This window comes from Colossoma macropomum, unplaced genomic scaffold (assembly GCF_904425465.1).
Source record: "Colossoma macropomum unplaced genomic scaffold, Colossoma_macropomum, whole genome shotgun sequence".
Lineage (NCBI taxonomy): Eukaryota > Metazoa > Chordata > Actinopteri > Characiformes > Serrasalmidae > Colossoma > Colossoma macropomum.
The window spans coordinates 16,933,520-16,954,504 of NW_023494807.1; the positions used below are offsets into that span (position 1 = coordinate 16,933,520).

Sequence of the window (20,985 nt, forward strand, 5' to 3'; positions counted from 1 at the left end):
TTTTGGCACAGGTTGTTTTTTTTTTTTAAATAAATAAGTCTTTGTCGGACTCTCGACTAAAATATCTAAATAAATATGCACATCACTGTCCAATAAATATTGAGTATCCACAAGAAAGATGCACTGCATCAACATGTCTGCTGTTGATAAGAACCAACACTGCCAGAGCTGTAAATAGGTGCAATGGGGCCAGAAGTTACTAATACACACATAGTACTGCCTCTTTCTGTTTGTCTTTACATAAAAGTACACAGAATGATATGAAACGCAAGACAGTTTACACATTATGCTATAAAGAACATTTTGTTCCAACAATGACTGATAAAATTGCAACAAATTAAATGTCTCTTTCTGATAAAGCACTTAAAACCTTTGCCCATTTTTTCAACAGATACGGTAATTTATAGGGGGAAAGAAAATGAATATGCAGTGTGATTAATGTGATTATGTCTAGATTGAAGTGCTTTTGCGTCACCCTACTCATATAATTTAGTTTTTTTCCCACTTAAGTAGAATTTTCAAAATTCTGCTTCTGAATTTCCAAAAATGTTATAACAGTTCCTTTAAGACATGACACAGTGATGCCTGCTCAGGAAAATTTCTGTCCACAGTATACAATTAGCAAATTTAGATGACAGTTCTAGCTTATGCTGTCTCTGTGAAGCAGTTGATTTTTTTTCTACTGTCTGAAGCTTACGTGTATACAGAGATTCACAATCTGGTCTGTTTGTTGTCCTGTAGGTAAATCTGGCTGCCAGGCCCCGGTGTGGCATGGAGAATGCGTGTCCACTCAGCTGCTGTTGCCTTGTTTTCACAGTAAGTCCATTAGCTTTGAAGGCAGGCCATGTTTAGGCCTTGATGGTTCCCGGCCTGCCTCCAATCTCATTTGTGGTTTTGTTCTTAATTACCTCAAAGTTCTCATTATTCAATCTGACCACAGTTCCACAACCTCCCTAGCAGCCCAAAGCCTGTCTATGTTGAACGAGTCAGCTCAACTGAAACTAGGAAAAGTAGATGTTAGCGTTATCTAAACAGTTCTATGTAGTAGAGATTTGGCTATTTACAACTCCCTTGACTTAGAGGGAATTAGGTGTTGACAGTATGTGCAGTGGGCTACAGATCTGTGACAGCCCAATATGCACAAGTCTGCCCTGCCACTGTCTGACTCACACCAGATTGACCCCTTGGATGTACTGCGGCATAATCTTTAAGAATCGAGAGCAAACAGATTGGATTTAACCTTTACAAGAACAAGTGAGCAATGTACCTTTGGATAATGGCAATCCCTACAAAGCAGCCTACAGCTTTTCTTATGCTCAAGCACCAAGGACTGCACTTGACTATATGACTGTAGTTTTTCATTTAACAATTTTTAAAAGTTGTATACAGTTTGTGTCAGCATTTGTATCAGATTGTACTTATGTACAGGTTGGTATTATTTTTTTGGTAGATGTATAGGACATTATAGAAGTACTTTTATAATACTTAGCCAAAGTGTCATGAAAATTAAGGTCCCATATGCTATACGTCTTTATGAGTTGCAAAATCGAATAATGTAAGAAATGTAATATCTTTACTATGAATGCACTCACAGTCTAGTGTTGAAAACATTTAAACACCCCTGGTCAGATTACATGTTTTTTGGGTTTTATCAGTGAAAATAAGGTAATACATCCTTTCCAAAGAATTTTAATATGGCATTTCTCTGCAAACTTTAGTGCACAATTTCTGTTTATTTGCTGAATTTAACATAGTGAAAAAACTATAAAATATGCACAGGCCATATTTTATGATTGACTTTTTTCCCCATATGTTAAATTTAACAAATGAACAGTAATTGTACTTTAAGATGTGCAGAAATGTGTGTTCTCTGTAGATGATATGTTAACTTACTTTTACAATTGACAAATCATGTCATGGTGGAGCCAAACTGTTGCGCATGAGTGTATATAGTATGCTCCACTTTGTTAAAGGCGACCACATGAAGTATATTTTCTTTTTTGTTGCATCCAGATTTGGGCTGAAGTGGTTTCTTATAGAGAGGGTTTGGGTCTTGTGAGACCCAAAACGGTTTTGAAAAGGCTTTAAAAAGAAAATAAAAACAGAGCATGTGATTTAATGCTTGTTTTCTTCAAGTGACAATGCAGGATGTTGTGTACAGTATCTGACCTGAGAAGACACACAGGAGTTTAAGTGTGTGTGTATCTCTGTGTGTGATTATGTCTGTTTCACTGATTTCTATCAGTGAATAGTCGACCCCTGGAGAGTGGGTGTAGCGCAGCTAGATTCATTGCATGTATATATCTCTAACCCAAAGTAAATGAGGTAGCTTTGTTTAACATCAGACTTCAGTATTCTCATAGCATTTGTGACAAAAGACAATTCGGTACACTTCTTCACAAGTGTAAAATCTCTGTCCGTGTTAAAATGACTGACGTGAGGTTATCCTGAATTTCAAGGATGTAGTCTTCACTCAGCATCAGTTTCATGTTCAGTGGAAGGCAAGGGTAGTGTCTCAGCACTGAAAGCATGTACTACAGGTCTCATCACATTGTAGAAATTATGTTTTTCTCTTAAGATCTCTTGAAAGCACGTTCTGAAGTGACCCATGAAGCAAGTGGACCAGACAAAACAAGTGTCCAAAAATTCCAGCTGTCTGCAAAGCATCTCTACTGCCTGAATGTCAGACATAGCCTTCCTGCCTGCTATGGCTTCTGTGGTTTTCATTATGACGTACACAGAGTTCATCTTCATGTACACTTTCATGGTTACAGCATTACAGCACTGTTACCATGGAGTTGACTGTAGTTACTCTGAATACTCCTTTGTTACCATGGAGTTGACTGCAGCCTCTGTGAAGCTTCACAGAGCTTCACAATCTGTGTCGCTACAGTGAGCTTGTTCAGAGCATTTGGAACATTCCACGTTACTGTGACCTCTTTCACCACCTCGCTCTCTGAAGCTTCCACCGTAACTGCCTGCATCCTCTGTTTCTCCGTTTCCTGCAGCATCAAACACACCTGCACTCACTGGCTGACACATTCTGAATGATGGAGAACCTTTCATTGTTGTCGAAGAACACCATATCCTCCTCATACTTGGTGGGTCTGCAGCAGGGGCTATAGCGTGCACGGTCCCTCTTGGCGCTTTCTGTGCTCCGGGCCTTGCCCTTCTGGTTCTGCGGCTCATTGAGGCGCATGTGCTCCAGTACCATGTCATAGTTGCGGCGGCGGCTGGTGCACTTACCACTGCAGTAGCGGAAGAGCACAATCTCGTTGCTGTCATAGCCCAGGCCAAGGTCACTCACCCTCAGCTGCTTCTGGTGCAACTTGCACGGGTTTGGGCCCCTCCTTGCCCTCTTGGTCCTCCTGCCCCGTCCACTCACCACGACCGCGCCTAACCTCTTGGTCTTCCTGTCCACCAGCATCCTGATCACCCTCTGTAGCTCGCCCTCTGTGAAGCTCTGGAACAAGTAGGAAACTGGAACAGAGAGGGGAGGAAAACACTCCATAAATAACCATCTTTAGATGGGTAGTAAAACAAATTGATGAGAAAAGCAAGGCCTTCTTTTCTCTCTAACTCTAAAGGTTAAACATGCACCTTTTAAAACAGAGGGGTGCAAACATGCAGCTGTTTGCTGCACTGGCCTGAATTCTGCGTCTTTGATTGGCAGGGTAGTAAAAAGGGATTATGTCTCCTTTTAAAATGCTTTTACTCAGTGGCATCTTGACTGACATTTTCATTTTTCTTTTTCTTTAAGTTGAGCATTGCTTAGCAACATGACGCTTTAAGGACGTCAGTTAGATGTACATATATCGGCTGATAGATGTTAAAGTAAACTAGTACCAAAAGGAACTAATCTAATGGCTAAAGTGAGCCCATATGAACTCTGTAGGAGCCAGTTTATCACTGGTCATTTAATGCGTATGAGTTTTTTATGTGTTTCTTAGCACTTTCCTTAAGTATGTCTTCATAAACAATAAAACCATAAAACTCTCAGAGCTGTTAGCCACAAGTCACCCACAGTTTATAGTTGGCACAGTGCTGTGAGAAAATTAGCTTTCTTTTTGCCTCTCTGATAGCTGGCCATACCTTTGGTCCCATGACATACGAGGTGTGATATGAGTGTGAGGTGGTGAGATGTGTAAATTAAACACTGCTGAGCGAAACACTAATCTCACTCATCAGTATGTTCTTACGTTGCCTAATCCACACCAGTGCCTTTGCTGAGAGAGCAGCGTCTGTTTATCTTACACTCTGATAGGAGAGAGCCCATGCCGTCTGTTGATCTGACCACCCGCCGAAGACCCTTCTCCCTGTGTAAGGATGATGATGATGATGACGGTGGTGCTGATGGTGGTGGTGGTAGTCCTGCTGACGAAGGATGCGTGGACGGTTCCGAAGCCCGGGGCTTGATGGACCCAGGAGGCAGCATGGTTTTGTTAAGCCGGAGTAAGACAGCAGTGCTAATGAGGATGAAGGCGAGAATGGCCCCTTTCCATAACTTCATCTTAGAGCGGTGTGGAGCATTGAAACTCTGTGAGACAGAAAGCAGAAGACCAGACACAAATCCGTTAGGCATAGTTAGATAAAGGCCTGCCAACACAATGTCAAACTGTTTCCCTTTAAGACATATCAGTTAACGCTGCTCAGATGCTAGGGATTCTTACCGTTTGGAATTGTCGAGTGTTTACTTAAGATCTCTCTTGTTGCTTCAGATTTTATCAGTGCCACCTTTACTCAGAAAGGAGCGAATGCTGTCAATGCGCCTTGAAAGAAATGTTTGGCTTTTTGTGGTAATACAGGTTACTGAGTTCCCGTTCTAAGCGTGTGATTCCTTTTTTTGCATTTTGTACTTTAGAATCATTCTTGGGAAATGAGTCACTCTCCTTAGGATCTCTTTCCCAGTAGGGACTCCAGCCTCCTCCCTTATGTCCCATTTCTATCTCTCTATTCAGTATGCCTAAAGAAAACGTAGTCTTTCTGTTATATCTTAGATGTAATAGATCTTTTCAACCTACTATGCACTTCTTACTGATACTTCTCTCAGTTTTTGTGGAGGGCATAGAACATCCGCCAGGGCACGGGACCCCTGCATCACTATTTACAAGCATGTCCAAACATTCCACCTCAGTATTTGCAAAAGTAGAAACCCAATGCAAATCCTGTCTGCCTTATGAAATTGTTGGTTCAGTAAATGGGATCAATTCTTGGCCTGACGAACAGCTCTATCTTCTGTTGACATGACAGAATGAGCAGGGGGTGTGTGTGTGTATGTGAACTGTGAGCCACATTAGTGGAAACACTAATAACATTCCTTGAACCCCCTCAGCCACACCTATGCGCTATTAGGATGGCTCGCCTTCCTACACCCTTAGTTCATGAGGTACATTTGCAGGCATCTAGTAGTTCATTGTTCTCTCTCTGATGGCTTTCTCCACAGCGTAATCCCTTTCAGATCTCATTTCATTTTCCAGTAAAACAACCCCCTATTTTTTGCAGTACAAATAGTGATTCTTTTTTTCCCCCCTCAACGTGTGCTAGCTTCTGTCTTCTAGGATCGGCAGGAGGAAAACATTTCCCCAGATCAGGAAACGGCACATGGGTAGTGACTAAGAACAAATCCAGACAGGCTGTGCTGAAAAACGTTCTGGCAGACTTGCTGCATAGTGGTCTCAGTGGGCTGTGAAGTTTAATTTATTTAGACTGGGCTGGTACAGATAGTGATCCTGGAACTGGTGCGCAATCTAGAGATAGATCAATTTATGTCATTTTAACCCGCAGAGGCTTTCGAAGAAAGACACCAGCACACCGCGCTTAGTGTACAAGAGTGTTTACCACGCTCTCTCTGTGAGAGTAACCCCAAGGTAGTCCTGGTGCAGTAATGGGTTTCTTTCATTTTTATAAACCCAAACTAATAATGGGCAGTATGGGGAAGAATACATATCATGGCATAGTGGAATCCGTTTTGGTAAATGTCGCGTTATAGTGATGTTTATGAATTTTGGATGCTTTATTACTTTTATGGAATGTCTGTTCTATTTTGACAGGAACCACCGAAGTAAGCCTAAAACGTTTTATTGGCCAAAATTGTACAAATAGAAATGAACCATATATAGAAAGACATCAATAGTGCTTTTCCAACATGAACAAGATGGAGAGTGCATGTAAGTACAGAGTGGCTTCTCTGAGCCCAGCGAAAATGGTGCTAAAAATTTTTTTCCATCTAAATTTTTCAAGTCATTGGTAGTGACAAAACCAGTAGACCGAGTTCATAGGTATATAGTATAAACTGACAACACAGGTAACAACATCACACAGTAGTAACGAAACTAATAACACTGACAACACTGTTAACATCATCTGACTAGGAACTAAGAAGAGGTTGACTTTTTTCCCAAGACACAGCCTTTTTTCGTTGATGTCCCTGGAAGACGTGAAGTAATTCAGGAATTTTCGTTTTCCACACAAAATGCATTATAAGTCACTGCCGCATGCAGCATTCTGTGTTAGAAAACAATGAAGTTCCAAGATTGTTCTATCTTGGGTCTAATTTTCATGAGACGCATATCTCATATTTTGTTCCATTTTTATCTCCTAGTTTATGTGTTTTGGATTTGTTACAAACTGAATAATCTAAAATGTTGCCTCTCTTTTGGCAAGCCTTGATCCTCTCAGCGTTTCCCACAGATGATAATAAATTATTATATCATTATTTCTTTGTGCAGCCAAGCACTTAATTCTCTGCACCTAAATCCCCATTAATCCAGATTGCGTAATAATGTTTTTATGACCTAAAAATGCTGGAATGTCAATAAACATCTCCATAATTGGAATATATTAGCAGTTGCACCATCATTACCGAATATTAGCATAGATTTCTAATAATTATTTTCTACTCTTCTATTCCATCACTCTAAATGATTATTGCAGTACTAATAATCAAGTACTATTACCTTTCAGAAATGGTCAGTTGATTAATTGCCCTGATGATCTAAATTGCTACCATCCGTATGTGGGCACCTTTTCTGGTGAATAATGCTTGATTAATACTGTGCACGTTATGGGTAGTTAGTTTTAATACATGTTTAGGTGCTCATTATTAGAGCTGGCATTAACTGCTATAAATACACAAACAGTGCAGATGGCTGTGAGATTATGATTTTTTTTTCCTCAGAAGCCTAAATTATGGCCAAGTATGAAATTGACTATAAAAGCATATGAAAGGTTACTTCATCATCACCACATCATCTGTTTTTCTACACAGAGCCAAGAGTTAGAGGCTTTTAGGGATGATAGGCTTACTGTGAATATATCCATCTCATAAACGTTTCCCAAGCCAGTGTTTAACAGCCCACAGTCCTGCTCCCGCAACACCTCAGCCAAGTAATCAAAGACTGTATAACATGGATTATCTGGCTCAGGTGTGTTCGCAGCTCAAATTGAACAAAAATGTGGAATGGCTAGAGGTCCTTGAAAGCCACAGCCAACCATGCTTTTTTACAGTGCAAGCCGGGGAACCCACTAGATTCTAAGATACAGTAAATTAATTGTAGTCTACTTAAAATATTAAAACCTTATTCTTATAAGATATAAAAGAAATTTTAAGACTTTGTTCCATTGTAAAGTTTTATCTAACAGAGTTCAAAAGGCCACACATTTCTGACTCTGTTCCAATTTTGCTGCAGGGGGAAAAAAAGCAAAACTGCACTGTAATGGAGTTTCTGTGCCGGTGGTTGTAATGAGATGCAGACTTTTGTGAACAGCAATCATAGTCCCTCTTTGACAAACCTGTTCCACTCCTGCTGTATCAAAAATATACACTACATGACACAGGCTCGCTTCATATTTAACATCTTAGTCTTGCCTGAAATATTTCCAGTAACTGTGTGACCAAATACTACAATGGCGGTCCATCATCCTGTACACAGACCACTATGACTCATAACTGTCTGTGTGAGGACAAAGGCTTCGCTCTATAAGTGAGAGTAAACATGTACAAATATTTTCATCCCAGTCTGGTTAAGTCATAACGTAAAAAAACTACACTAAATTGAATGCCTGCTGTGTCAGAGAAGATTCTGGATCGAAACTCACCCATTTGATGCTCGTGCCTTTGGACGTTAATATGTGCTACATTCATGGCAGCTTGAATATGAAAGCAAAATGAGGATTAGAACGTAGGACATAGACCATTATTCTTTAGCTATATTAGTCTCATCACTTCAGTGCAAAACTAAAGAAGCATTCTGCCTCATTCAAAAAGTACTCAGAGCTGAAACACTCCTTATCTTCAGCGTTAATGGGCAGAGCTAAACTGCTTTAGGCTGAACCGAGTGGGTTTGTGACATCACAGACACAATGAATTCAAAACAGTATAGTTTACAAAACAGTATAGTATAGCTTTCCATATATGGACTGTATGGATTATTTCTATAGCGCATTTGAAACAACTGCTTCAAAATGCTTTACACAGATAGGGTCATTCAAGATGAATACGAAGAAACAAACAAGTTAAAAAGAAAACAAAGCTGGAGCTGCCCAATCACCTTTACCTTTTTCCTTTAACCAGAGACACTTAGGAGACATTCATGAGAAGATCTCAGGGCTTTCTATGGTGTGTGGAACTGAAACATGTCTGATATGTAAATAAGAGCCAGGCAAAAAACCCACAATAAAACCATAGACTAAATTCTTAATTGAATTGGAAGCCAATAAAAAGATGCTACAATTGGTGCAATATGATCATGCTTTTTCATGCCAGTGAGTAATTGAGCTGCAGCATTTTGGACTAACTGTAGTCTTGCCAACAAGGAGTGACTGACAACAAGAAGCAATAAGTAAGAGTAGTCCAAACAAGATGAGACATATGAATCACCTTTTCCTGTCACTGACGGGCAAAAATGGTAGGGGTGTACAATGATGTTGGAATCATATTGGTATCGACAGATACCAAACGACATCAGACAGATGTTTGGATTTAGCAGATATTTCACAGTGATATAAAATGATCTGTTTATTGTACTCTGGAAGAGCAAAATGTTTAGGTGATGATGGGCTACTATGCTTAAATGTCTGCATATTCATTTCACTGCATGTGTAACCCTCTACAAATACATATAAAATTTCTCTGTAATGCTAATCCAAGTGGATCTAGTCTCAATTTCTACATATTATAATTTCTTATCTATTGGTATCGGTATCAGTGGATACATACATGAAAAATATAATTTATCGGCGTTGGTGCATAGGTAGGAAAAGCTGCTTTAGACCACCGTGGAGGTATGCTTATCAAAGTTGAGTTCTGAGTCAAAAGTCAATCCTAGGTTTTTTACCTGAGGTTTCATGAAAGATGATAGATGGCCCAATTTTCCAAGGTAATCACTTGTCAGGTCAGAGGAACCAAACAGAATAACCTATGATGTAATCTCATTAAGTTGTAAAAACTTGTTGGTCATCCAGTCTTAGATACACATGAGGCAGTTCAAGTCAATTTCTTTGAAGCAGAGCCGCTGTCATTCTTCAAACGGATATATAATTGTGTATCACTAGCATAACCATCAGCTTACTGAACCTACAAAAACCCTCAGAATTCTCACACAGTCAAACTAGCAAAAACGTTTAGAAGCTTCATTATGACCCATCCATAGGTATGTGGCAGAGGCTTGGACAGAACTTTTAAAATGGAGTGGCCAGGTTGATCCAGTGATTTTACTAATATGGCAAAAAAAAGGAAAAAAGGTTAATTACATTCTTCTGTGCATATATTAAGGGTACGTTATTAGGATTACTTGAAATGCCATGCATTTAATTAACTTTAAACAAAGCATTTAATGTAGATAGGCACTCATAGAGGACTCTGAATTAGGCTACCCTCACTACAGTATCCTAGCTACCCAGACAGTAAAGTATAAGGTAACATTATGTGGAAAATCTAGTGTAGCATTATCACAAACTAATATTTAGCACTGGATTCTCTTCAGATGCTGTCTAGCCTACTTTGATAAACATTCATGTATTTCGCTGTAAAAGGCAGTTAGTATGACACACGATTATAGCTGACTAATTTTTTAACACATCTTACCATTTGATAGTCTAATGTAGCCCCATTCTGTTCTATGAACAAATGTTACTTCATTCCCTGTATCATCATCTCTGCTGAACATTTTTAAAATTGTACCCTGTGTGATCCACATTGAGCACAATGTATTATAAAAACAGACAAAAATATCAAATTAGTATACTAATGTTAAGATTTATGTGCTTTTAATTCTTTATTGCTTATGTTTAAACCAGTGTTCACTGCTGAACAAGACTAACATTAACATTTTGACTAGTGTTTACTCGCGTGTTTGCTCAGTGAAGTACCGTATCACAGCGAGATTCACAAGCTGATTATTAAGTGCACTGTCATTAGACACTTATAACTGATTAGCATCTAACCTGATGGCAGATTGTCACTAGAAATCGTAGCCTTCCATGCAGGGGGGGTAGGACAGCTTCTCTCTTTTCACTGATGACGGCTGACTGTCTCACTTTATTTTACTGGGCTGGCCACTCTTCACTTTAGGCTACATCACTGGTATATAGATGTTTTTGAAAGTATAACCTTTACTCTGTGTTTTGGCCGAACAGCATTTCAGAGCTTATGCAAAACACTGTCTTTTTAAACTTTTGAAAATGACTTTTGAATTGTCAGTTATGCTCAGTTGCCTTTTTTGAATTTTAAAGTGATACATATACCTTTAAACATATGATACAGTATGGAAATTTCCTCTCACAGACTTTCAAGGGACATACAGCAAGACAGACAAAACTGCTTTTAGAAATACTAATTCAAAACATACTAATGGAACTTTTTAAGTTCTGACTACTGAATTACGTTCTGACCACTGACTACTGAATACACATAGTGTGCTGTGCTCTCTCACTCTCTCTACACACACATATATATATATATATATATATATATATATATATATATATATATATGTGTGTGTAGAGAGAGTGAGAGAGCACAGCACACTATGTGTTTTCAGTAGTCAGTGGAGCTTTCGTCCCCAGCCTAGATTTCATTCACTGTCAGTAGTGTTAACATTTCTGGGTGAATTATCTCTGTAACCCTAAAGTTGCTACAGGGCCACTGCAATTCTGACACTTCCTTCTACCCAGCACTAAAGCCTTGTGAAAAAGAGCAGAAACTGTTCAATGGCCCTAGATAAATAACTTAAAAAAGAAAGATGAAAAAAGGCCAGTCTACCCAGAACACATGGATGACATATTTCACTCCGTTGGGCCCATCATAACAGTCCAAACGATCATAGAGTGGCTGTGTGGAATATTCCAGAACAAACAGACCTTGATTCATGGGGCTATGAAAAGAGCACTGCAGGTATTCAGATGGGGCTGATACAGCAGCTTGGCTGGCCAGGCACAAAGCTCCATTTTTGTCTGGGGTATTGATAGGGTGTGTTGCATAACTCAAGGCATCAGCAAGACAGTGTCACTTAACATATAAACAGCCAATGCAAACAGACTGAGCTACGTGCATGTGTCTGTGAGATCACCATGTTACAGGGAAGTGTGTGTTATCTGTATATATGGATTAACCATCCTATTGCTGTCCTTAATCTAACAAGAAGCTACCTTGAATTTCCAGTGAAATATACATAACAGTAAACAATACCACTGAAACCTTCTGACATGCACACAAACTGCTGTTCTGTAAACTTCTGTAAGATTCTCCAAAATATACAAGGCGTTGAAAAAAAATCAGTTATTGGACACTTCTGTTTTTAAAAACTCTGCATCGATACACAAAATGTCATAATCAGGTTTTTGTGTAAGCTCTGTGTTTCCCCTACTGTAAACTCATGAGCAGCCAGAGACATTAGAAAGTAGAGTACTTTGGCAAAGCCTGGCTTGGAGGAGGAAAAGATGCAGGATCTCACTAATGCACGTGTTTGTAGTCAGTTTTTTGATATATGAAATAAAATGCCTGAAATCATAATAAGCATATTGTTCGTAAGACTGCTGCTTTGCTAACAGGTTAAACCCGTAATATTCAGAGATAGGCTTTAAGTTTAACTGTACATTTAATAGGATTAGCTCTAAAACTGCAACATACAAAGTAAAAAAAGTAAAGTGAAGGTCTGTTACAATCATCACGTCACACTTGGAGCAGAATTGCTACAACAAGTAGCAGTCTGGGGAAGTCAAGGTACAGCAGTGTTAACCTGGTGCTAAGATTACATTGAAAACCTAATTAAAATGCTAACAAAAGTTAGAAGTCACGTGGCAGTGTTATTTGTTTAAAAGCCCTCTTACAAAGTAGTGTCTACATTTAACATGATGAGAAATTTGAAAAGATGAAATGAGTGGACTGTCCTTTCTGTTTAGACAGAAAAGACAGATTTAGTTTGTTACCTTGGGGTGCGCTATGTCAGAAGTTCTCTGTCCTTAATATATGTACATTTTTTTTAACACCCGATATTGCTGATGAAAAATAAACACCTACAAGCTATACTGAATACCATTCATGACAAATATAAATGTATTTCCTTTTTTTTCCTGTTTTAAATCTTAGTTTAAACATGTTAGATGGTGAAACAGGCAGATTGTAGGCTACGTTCAGATTCTCTTCACATTCACTATAATAAATCCCATAGAGCAATACCTGACAATATGCGAAACCCACAACCCACAAGTGGAAATTTAAAACGAGGGAGGCCTCTAGAAGAAAAACATTTATCAGAAATAAAATAAAACGTAATAAATATGTGGGTGATAAACGATAATAATAAAAGCAGTTGTACATACATGATAAGTAATTTGTGCCAATCCCTTGGTAACACGCTTTTTATGTTTGTCATTACGGTATTATTTCACACTACTCAGATCTTTTAGCTCTACATAATGCAGAATTGCTGGTTTCACGATTCACCAAATTGGGCTCACCAAGTTCAGCAAATTGGGCTGGTTTGCAGTCACGTTTGAAAATGATCAAATTTCCAGCAGCTGATAAATGGGTTCAATTGCAGACAGTTGAAAATGAAATTTAACAGTTTTGTGAGTGTTAACTGATGTTGAATAGCTGGTGACCTAATGACAGACAAGCAGGTACCACACGCTTCAGTTAAGAGAGGGAGAACAGAAGAAGAGGATGGTGCGCTTGATGTTACATCAGAGATTTGTTATTGTACATCCATATCCTGATCATTTTAAACGTGAATTTAAACATTTTACCATTTGGAAACTTGCATTTAACTGCTTGACAGACAGATCTTTGTGTTTTCATACAAGTAATTATTAATCACAGTGTTTTTTAAAAAGAAGAGAGACGTTATTCATGAGTATCGCACACTGACAAAAGAAAACAGTACAAGAATATGTACAACATATGCATGTGCAAGAATTCTAGCAGTAGCATACAACATTTGTATAAGCTGTAACATTGTCATGAACGTTATCCATAAATGTACATATATATCTATAGGCTATTGTCAACAGGGAGTTTTGGGTGCCCCTGAAATGTTAAAAAAAGCTAACATCAAATTACGTCAATGGTGATAGTTGCTGTTTGTAAGAGACAGACTAGGTATCATGTAGCAAAATCATCACTATAAGGAGTGTAATTTCTGATTTGGGAGAACTGCCACTGGCCCATTGTTCAAAGGACCAGATTTTTCATAAATATTGTTGGGAAAAATTAAGCCCTTGCAGTTTATATCCCTGTCTTCAGCCCACCCTTACACAACTGTTTATAAATGTGGTTATGGAATTGTTAGAGTTGGTCTCACGCCCCACACCAGATCATAATAATAACTGAAAGCATGCGCTCAACTTACCACCTAAAGGGTTAACCATGTTCTGGAGTGTGTCTCTATCTCAAGGCAATAAACTCCAAAGTGAAACCACCAACCAACACATAACAAACAAACTCTGATAAACAACAGAGTCTGTTTTTTCCCTTCCTTTCCCTTTTGTGAAGAATTGAGAAAAGCAGGCCCAGGTCCACTGTTGGCCTGTCCACTGAAGCCCCCACCCGTCCTTTTAGAGAGCATGGATGAGGCCAAGGAGCAGCAGGGAAGGGAAGGGGAGCACACTCCAAAGATCAGGACAGGATTAGCGCTAATGCGGCCTGCTTTATCTACAGTCACGTGGGCTAACACCTGGGACTGGCTCTCTCTCAGGGTGTTGAAGAAGCCAGCAGGGCTAATCTCGCGGCCTCCCCACACACACTCATACGCGGCACACACACACACACACAGAGCAGCCACATATGCTAACCATCCCAACACACGTTCTCCTCTTCTCCTCACACGGAACTTTCGGACTCCAACTCTGATACATAATTACCCAGCAATATTTGTTGATTTACGTTATATTGTTTGAGCTACAGTTTAACTCCTATTTCATTTCCCAGAAGCTCTTGGTTATTGTGTTATTAACTCCCTGTGGTTCCTGTGGGCGTTGAGTAAAAGTTTGTTAAAGTGTGATTCCACCCAGTGCGTTCTTTTCCAGCTCTTTGAATGACAGTGCTTGCTTTCCTAAGGCAGAGTTGGGACAAATGACTGTAATGCTCAAATCAGATTTGTTTCTTCCTGTCTTTTTTCCTAACCTAATCACATTCATGTATTTATACAAGCTAGCAGCTTGGGAAAGTTTTCTGAAATGCAATGGAACAAACTGCAATGGAAAAGACTCGGACTCGTGAGGTGAAAAAAATGTTTGAGCTTCATGCTGAATGTGGGTGTGGGGAGTGATCTAGCGGCCTGTTTAAACATAACATCATGTTATATTAACATTGATTTGTGCTGCTCGTGTACAGTTTGTGTGAAATGCACGCTTGATTCATTTAAGTCCTCATATCAAACCAGAATAAAAAATGAAATGGTAGAGTGCGAGTAAACTAGTAAATCACACTTTAGATGTGAAGTAATAAGTCTGCAACATGGTGAAGTTTTGTTAAAATATTCAGTTTGGTTGCTTGTCTAAACCAAGTACCAATAGCGTGATTGAGTAAAGAATAATAACAGAATTTGAACATTACAGTATGCTGGCTAAACATATTGTAACAGTCTGATTCAGTCTGACAACAGTGCACATGTTGGTGAGAAATCAGATTCTGCTAAATGTTTCTTAGCAGGTGTGTGATTTGACTCCTCAGTTCACTGCTGATAGGGATACTATGAATATTTATAATGTTATTGTGTATTAAGACAACGTCTGATCCACATGTGGAGCACAGTCTGATTCATGTGTGTTGCAGTGAATCTTGTTTCTCTGTGCTGTGAGGTCATAACAGGCTAATCAGAGCTCACCTGAACACTGCTGGTACAGCCCATTGCTAAGCGCTAATGCACTGTCTCAGTCCTGACCTATCTATGCATCAGAGGTTACTGTGGGTACTGTGAGACCTACACTTAACAATAGCTATTCTAAGCATGTGTCACATAGATCCGGATCCTGTGTTGCTGCACTGATTGTTACAGGATTGGATTGAATTCATTCTGTTTTTTCCCTGTGATATCCGATCCAGCATTTTCGGGATAAAATTTCAGCTCTTGCAATTTGGAAATTGTTCTTTTTCAAATTGTAGTTTTTATATAAAAACAAATAATCGTTTAGCCCTATCTCAGACGAATACCTGATATCGAATTGGTGTCATCTCTAAATATAGGTACAAATCTGCGCTGCTGGTATCAACAGCATCTTTGTTTTTTTTTTAACTCTTAATCTTTTGCATTGTGGAATACCTACACTACACTTTAGACCCAAATAATTAAACCAGGAAATGATGTCTTTTCAGTAATAAGAGTATATAGAGGCTTTATGAACTGTTTTTCCAGTATATTATTCCAGTGGCAAATACTACCATTGTTTAGAAATTGTAGCACAATAAATTATGCTTATGAGAGGACATTCATGAGGGTCAACTGCAACAACAAATATGCTGACAGATTACAATAGAATATTTTATAATCATATTATTTTCTGTCATCCCATAACTTAGTAGGGCCAGCCAGTCCTGAATGATTGAGTGGCTAGTTTATATTATATTGAATAGCAGCTGTTTGTAGACTTTGATCTTGTCTTACATTTCTAAATTTGTACTCTAGACTGAAATTTTATTGTGCCATTTTACTTACTGTGATATATTATGCTAGCATCATTCTTCAGAGCTGACTACAGTTAACAGTACTGGTGGTCTATTTATAGTAAGGGTGTAATACATCATCAAGGCTTTCTGTATGTCCATGCTAGAGGGGGACAGAGGCACCCATTACGAGTTTAGAAGCTGACACTGTTTCCGTAACTGGGTCGTATTATACTAATGTGTGTGTGTGCTAACCTAAATGTTATATTTTTGACAAAAGTGTGCAGATGTCGCATACATTCTGGCAGTCAGGTTTGCACTGCAGCTTTTTACGTTTGCTTCTTTACGTAATTCAGGACCTTCAAGGCCATAAAGTCAGCTATTTCGTTCAGACAGTTTTGATTTGTGGATCAACAGAGGTCACTGAAAGAGGAATTTGATATCATTACACAGTCTGCCATCCCAAGGTCGGAACAGTCATTCCGCAGTTGGGACCTCTGATCACTGAAGCATGCTTTAGTATTGCGTTTCTCGACCCCTTTCTTCCTCCACTGTCTACGTCCAAGTGTCCACACGCTTGTTAAAATATAGTGTGCATAGGAAAATCAGAAACATCTGACACAAATAAAAGCCCAGTTGCACAGAGGAGAGACACACAAGTCTATTATTCAGATAATGGACAGAAGTTAGAACAAGATACAACTCAATGAAGATAATGTTAGGGCTGCATATATATAATTTGTTATTTCATCATGGACATGTGTAATAATGCAAAAAAGGCCTCAATACCCAAATTAATCTAGTCTTAGATAACATCTTATCTGTTTTCGTGCAATGTTATGTATAGGGATTTGCCTTCAGACTAATGTTCTGATTAATATTCAGATATACATAAGTGTCAATGAACATATAATCGGGTAAGCACAAGGAAGGAAAAACCAAAAGAATGCATTCCGCCAACATTAAGGCAGAGCTATAGGCTTACTTTTTAGGTGACAGCACTGGTATAGCAGCACACAGAGGAATACATTTTAAAACATGCCTCGTTATTCAAAAATAGCCAAGGGAAAGCAGTAGACTTTCGTGTTGGATAAGTCACGGAGGCTGTCTCTTCAGAGGAGCTAATGAGCTAACAGAGCTAACCGGTACAATCCTGAATGGTGATGAGGACTTGTTGTCTTCTTACAGGTGGACAGTGTGCCAACATGTTAATTTGTCACTCTTTCTGGACCTAGCTAAGATCAGCTAGAGTAATTTAGTTAGCCTTGTTAGTGAAAAAGCTGCGCCATACCTTAACTCATCCTTAACATTGTGTCCTTGGCAACTCGCTTAAGTTCAGGTGCTCATGTTTCAAGTAGCAAAGCATACTTACTCGCTAATATGAGTGAACGTACTATATTTTACAGTCCTGTCAAAACATAAAATCAGTGTTTCACTGAATTGTATGTCTGTGTATTTTCTCTGTCTTTCCATGCTAAAATTAAGCAAATACCCAAATAGTGATTTCAGCATTCGAATATTGGCATCTTGTATGGTTAACTGAGCACTTAAATACCCGTGCACTGTACACTCCAGTTATGTACCTGTTTTCCTGTGAAATGGTAGTTTTTTCAAAAGCTGAAATTTACACGGGTCTGCTTTTGTTTTATTTTTGTACTGGCATTGAATTTTGAGTGAACACAGACTTCTGCTTTCTTCACCCAGTTCTTTTGCTTTGTATGTCTTTGTGGCCTAGACTTTGGGTATGCCTCAGAGTTTTTGAGAAATCTTGACAGGTTTCATGTACAATGAATACTTCATACTCTAACAAATCGGAATGTCCAAACTTTAAGTTTTTGTTATGTGTGATGGCAGTTTAAAAGCCTTGCTGATTAAGGCTTGGCAAGAGCTGAATGCATCTCCTACGAGCATGTTGGAGCATGGAAGGCAGAGAAAACAAACTCCAAAGCCATCAATCTGAACCATGTGCAAGGATCAAAACGAAATGCCAAAGCACTTGGGAGGGTCATGTCTCACATGGACCAGACTAGTTCTGTAGGCCGATTTGCAGGTTTCATCGCCTGATGGAGTTCCCTCTGAGGACAAGCAAAAGCGCGTGGGTGCGAAGAGACAATTCTCACTGCGTGATCAAGAGAAGGCCTTCATCAGGCTTCAAACTAAGCCAGATTGAATCTCAGGTTACCAGAGTTGAGAAGCTCAGATGAATATAGGCTTAGCCTCTGGTGCCTCTTTCTTGCCTAAAACACACCACCTCTCATTGACCAATATTATTAGGTCATCTGCAGCCCTAAGCAGTACAGTTTGACTGCAGTGGCAAAAGATGAGCTGGTCTGAAACATGAGGTTACATGCATAAAGTGATCATTGTTGTTTTAAAGCTCTAACCAAGCTGTTTCTTTTCATATGCACCATGCAGAGAAAAAAGTTTACACAAAAAAAAATTCCAGGATTGCAACATCTATGCAAATATGCTCTACCTCTTCAACTTTCATTTCAATCTGTACCAAACAATGCAGCATTCAGGATGGATGTTTCACAGGAAGGAGCAGTAACTGCAGATCCTTCAGGGATTTGACTCTGGTGGTCCACTAAACATAGATTTCCTTTCTAGAGCAAGCTGATTAAACACTATCAAATCTGATTAGGATATTTAGTTCATTGATCTTCACAACCAATAAAATCTCCTTAAACTATATCCTCTCAAATTCAAAGATAAAATGAACACAAATCCTGGACACCCATAAATCTACGGAACTGCCGATTCTCATTTAGTGAAGAGGGCTAGTCATATGTGTATTCTGGCACAATGGGACCTCTGGGATCCTGAGCTTTCTGCACTTTTTAACACATGGGCTGTAAGCAGGAGCTTACACTAACAAAAGGAGATGTGTCCTTACCGAGGGCCCGGCTAAGTCGGACTTATCAGGGTGGCGTTGTGTTGGGTTGACCTCAGGGAAAAGGTGGGGAGGGAAAATCTCTCATTTTGTGCTGGGAGCCAGGATTGGGAACGACAGATTGTGCTCCCCCTGTGCCTCGTACATCCATGTATTCAGAGAACCTCCCGGCTAAGCTGGGTTAGGCTTGGCTGGGCTGTGTTGGGTTTGTCAGATGGAGTCTGTGTGGTCGTCACGATTTACTACTAAAACTTCATCATCACAGTGAGCCCAGTTCCAGGTTTTTCCTGAGTGTCTACATCACTTGCATGAGTCAGGATACCCTGGAGGCGGGCACGGAATTTCCTCATCCTTTGGCATAGTCCATTAGGCAGGTCCGGGACTAGCAGATTGCAACTTTATAATCTTAAGCAGCATGTAAAGTGTGCTTGTATGAATCCAGGTGCCTCTTAGATATATGATGATTCCCCTTCTGCTTATAGGGTTTCAAACCTATACAACAGGGATAAGGAAAAGGATTGCATCACGCAAAGCAGAAGACAGATCAATGGCATTCATGTGAAGCAGGTGGACATGAGGGATAGAGTGACAAAGAAAAGAGTCAAAGTTCTTTTTTACAGTCTGCACTATTTCTCAAAATTTGGTTTATTTTTAACATAAGAGAAATGAAAAAAAAGTGATTCCCCAGTTTGGTTAACAATTTGCCCATTATAAAAATTACCCATTTTGAAAAACTTTAAGCCTCACTTACTTCTGTCCCTGCCTGTTGAAATCCTGACAGCATCTCCTCTTGCATGGTGGATATGTTTACAGGACAAGGTATGTGTTTGGAGTTTAAGGACAGGCTGAGTGTGTGTGCGCTCCTCCTGGTTGTACTCTCTCTTTCTCTCTCTCTCTCTCTCTCTCTCTCTCTCTCTCTCTCTCCTCCCTGTGTTGGAGGCTCCTCCTCAGACGGAGCAGTGGTCACACACTAGCTCAGATTACTGTTGTTTCACTAATCGTATGTGGCAGGGCCCTGGCACTCCCCCATCATCAAGCAGGACATGAAGGCTGAGGGGGGGTGGTCACCAGGACACGCTGACCAGAGGCTTCTAACACCTCTTTGCCACTGCATGTCTCTGTATCACAAGCAGCAGTGGGCCAACTGGCGGCCTTGAAGTAGCCACTCTTAGCCCTGTCAGACAGGCTTTTAAAGCTCCCACTTTGTCTGTGTGACGATGGAAACTGTACTGTGACCTGTAAAACCTACCAAACTGGCCTTGCTTTTCTTAAAGCTTTACTGGTTATAAATCTTTTCCAGTTTCAGGTACGTTTGGACTAGAATGCTAACTTGTAAAGCCTTGCTTAATGAGCTCGTTCATTTCTACACCTTTAAAAAAAAGATGGTTCTTCAAGGGTTCTTTAGTAAAGACAGTGGTTGTTCAAAGAACCATGAACATTGAAACGACAATTTGCATACTTGAAGGTTCTTTGCATCGTGAAATGGTTCTTCAGATTGATGGAGAATGTGTTGTATATTGTTCTATTTAGCACCAAAGAAGATTCTTCTATTGTTGCAATCTTGATACTGTTACAATAGCAGAACCATGTTTGGTGCTATACAGATCCCTTTTCTTAAAGGTTCCATATAGAACCATTGTCTTTGTTAAAGAACACTTGAAGAACTATCTTTTTATGAGTGTACAGTCCACCTCATATCCTTAGATCCTTAGTTCTGCCACTTGTTGCGCTCTAGTTGTTCATTGCTACAGCTCCCACACTCCGAAACTCCTCATGACTGCTCTTCTGTTTCATACTTTAAAACCGTCGTCCTCCGTAATGTTCCTTATTTCCATTTCTCTTATTTTTGTTAATTTTTCCCTGCTGTAGAGCATCCTTGTAAAAGGCACTATACAAACAAAACATCTATTATTTATTATTTATACACTGAGTTGCTAGTTTATTAGGCACATCTGTAAAGTAAGATTTTGTTCCTCCTTTGGTCTTAAGAACA

General features: G+C 39.4%; 1 protein-coding gene across 2 annotated transcripts; it reads right to left on the reverse strand.

The window, feature by feature from the left end:
- Positions 1 to 1,860: 1,860 nt before the first annotated feature.
- Positions 1,861 to 19,854, reverse strand: LOC118797117 (neurturin). Of its 2 annotated transcripts, XM_036556347.1 has the most exons (4): positions 19,744 to 19,854; positions 18,996 to 19,484; positions 4,255 to 4,537; positions 1,861 to 3,480 (listed from the first exon to the last, which is right to left on the reverse strand). In XM_036556347.1, the coding sequence occupies exons 3-4, from the start codon at positions 4,508 to 4,510 to the stop codon at positions 3,011 to 3,013; spliced, it is 726 nt and encodes a 241-aa protein (XP_036412240.1). In that variant the 5' UTR covers positions 4,511 to 4,537; positions 18,996 to 19,484; positions 19,744 to 19,854; the 3' UTR covers positions 1,861 to 3,010. The 2 variants fall into 2 exon arrangements, with proteins under 2 accessions (XP_036412240.1, XP_036412242.1); XM_036556349.1 differs by lacking the exons at positions 18,996 to 19,484; positions 19,744 to 19,854 and adding an exon at positions 13,848 to 14,036.
- Between the last annotated feature and the right edge of the window lie 1,131 nt (positions 19,855 to 20,985).